This window comes from Lipomyces doorenjongii, assembly GCF_038497915.1.
Source record: "Lipomyces doorenjongii strain NRRL Y-27504 unplaced genomic scaffold V1508scaffold_260, whole genome shotgun sequence".
Taxonomy (NCBI): Eukaryota; Fungi; Ascomycota; class Lipomycetes; order Lipomycetales; family Lipomycetaceae; genus Lipomyces; species Lipomyces doorenjongii.
This window is the reverse complement of record NW_027118327.1, coordinates 1-1,660: the sequence shown is the minus strand read 5'-3', so window position 1 is coordinate 1,660 and position 1,660 is coordinate 1. Positions and strand designations below refer to the sequence as shown.

Sequence of the window (1,660 nt, the reverse complement as noted above, 5' to 3'; positions counted from 1 at the left end):
GGTCGCTTTTCAGATACGAAAAGAGTGAATTTGTTGAACTTGGAAAGTACCGTATGAATCTGCGCAACTCGGACCCAATCTCTTGTTGTAAAGGGAGGGAATTCCTTCTGGAGTTCAAGGAATTTATTCACCTGTTCTTTAGCATGCAGAGCATCATCTAGCATCCGGAACGTTGAATTCCACCGAGTGTCAACATCATACTCGATGAATTTGTCCGGGAGGTTGTTAATCTTGCATACGTCGTTCCAGTTTAGTAATGGTCTTGCAAGTTGCAGCCAATTCTTGTTTCAGTTGAATACGCTGTAAAACGAAGTCATCCATTAGTCGCTGCCGAAGAGTATGTCGTGAAGTGAAATGAAGTGATACTCCTGGAATATCCGAAAAAATCTGCTGGAATGCTGGCGATTCAATAACTGTGAAGGGTTGCTTATTAGTAATAACCCAACGAAGGATATTCCTTTCCAGCAGTTGCTGGTGCGTCAGTTTTTCTCTATCTTTATCGCCCCAAAGACCAAGAAGGGTGGATCTATGTTTGTTCTTCACTGGCTCGGAGGGTAAAGCATTAGGGCCATCGATCGAATGCTTTCGCTGCAAATGATTCGTCATATTGCTGGTAGACGCGTATCGTTTAGAATCACTTGTATGCCAGTTACATACTATGCCAGTACGTTCATCCACAATGCAGCATTGGATTCGCGTGTCCGTGGTTCTCCGCTTTTTATACTTTTGGTCGTACCACTCATGCGCAATCTCCTTCTGAGTGAAATACGCCCAAAACCATGCCTTCTTTTTATCTGTATGAGGACGGACTGATGGCAGGGCGATATCGTCCGAGGACATTGCAACAATTGAAGAATCAGCACTAGATATAGGTTTTCGGCTCGCTAACTAGCCTTTAATAGGAAATGCTTTAACTTATTTAATTATTATCACGTGATTTGCGCCGATATTCGATCGAATACGAATATTCGAGCCGATATTATTCGACCTAAACCTTATTTGTCGAATACGAGTATCGAATTTTATTCGAATGCCTTTGAAAGAGTCGAATATCAAATACGAATATTGGGAAAACCTGCCGATATTCGTATTCGAAACAGCCCTATCCAAGGACGTCTACTTTGACAGACATGAGAGAGACGATGTCGTCCAATATCGAAGAGAGTGGGCCCGGAGGATGGTGGCGCATCGGTCACAAATGAAGGACTTCGATGGCGAGGATTGCGAAATTGTGATCGAACCTGTTCTTGCTGTTGGCTCTAGAGAAATAGTCCTAGTCACTCACGACGAATGCTATTTTAACAGTAACGATGACAATAACGTTACCTGGACTGAACAGGGCGAATCCATCCTGAAGAAAAGGTCAAAGTCTTGGACTTATGGTTTCGGATTTTTACTGTGCCTGTCACGTACCATAAAGTTCTCGGGCGATAATCGAACCAGGAAAGCATCGTGACGGCTACTGGACATCAGACCACATGGTGGCACAGCTCACGACAGCGGTCGACATTTTTGAAAAATTACATCCTGGATGCATTGGCCCCTTCTGTTTTGATCAATCATCCATAGAGATCGGCACGGATACACGGATATGGATATATCCATGGATATCCGTCGTGGATATGGATATGGATAGAGATATGTGGATATGGATACGGAT

The 1,660-nt window shown here is 43.6% G+C and overlaps 1 protein-coding gene across 1 annotated transcript; it reads right to left on the bottom strand.

Moving 5' to 3' along the window:
• Positions 1 to 276: 276 nt before the first annotated feature.
• V1508DRAFT_326119 (uncharacterized protein) lies at positions 277 to 789 on the bottom strand (the record flags this gene model as incomplete). The annotated part of the gene is made up of 1 exon (XM_066936621.1): positions 277 to 789. A coding segment is annotated over one exon (513 nt), but the record flags the coding sequence as incomplete, so codon positions are not given.
• Between the last annotated feature and the right edge of the window lie 871 nt (positions 790 to 1,660).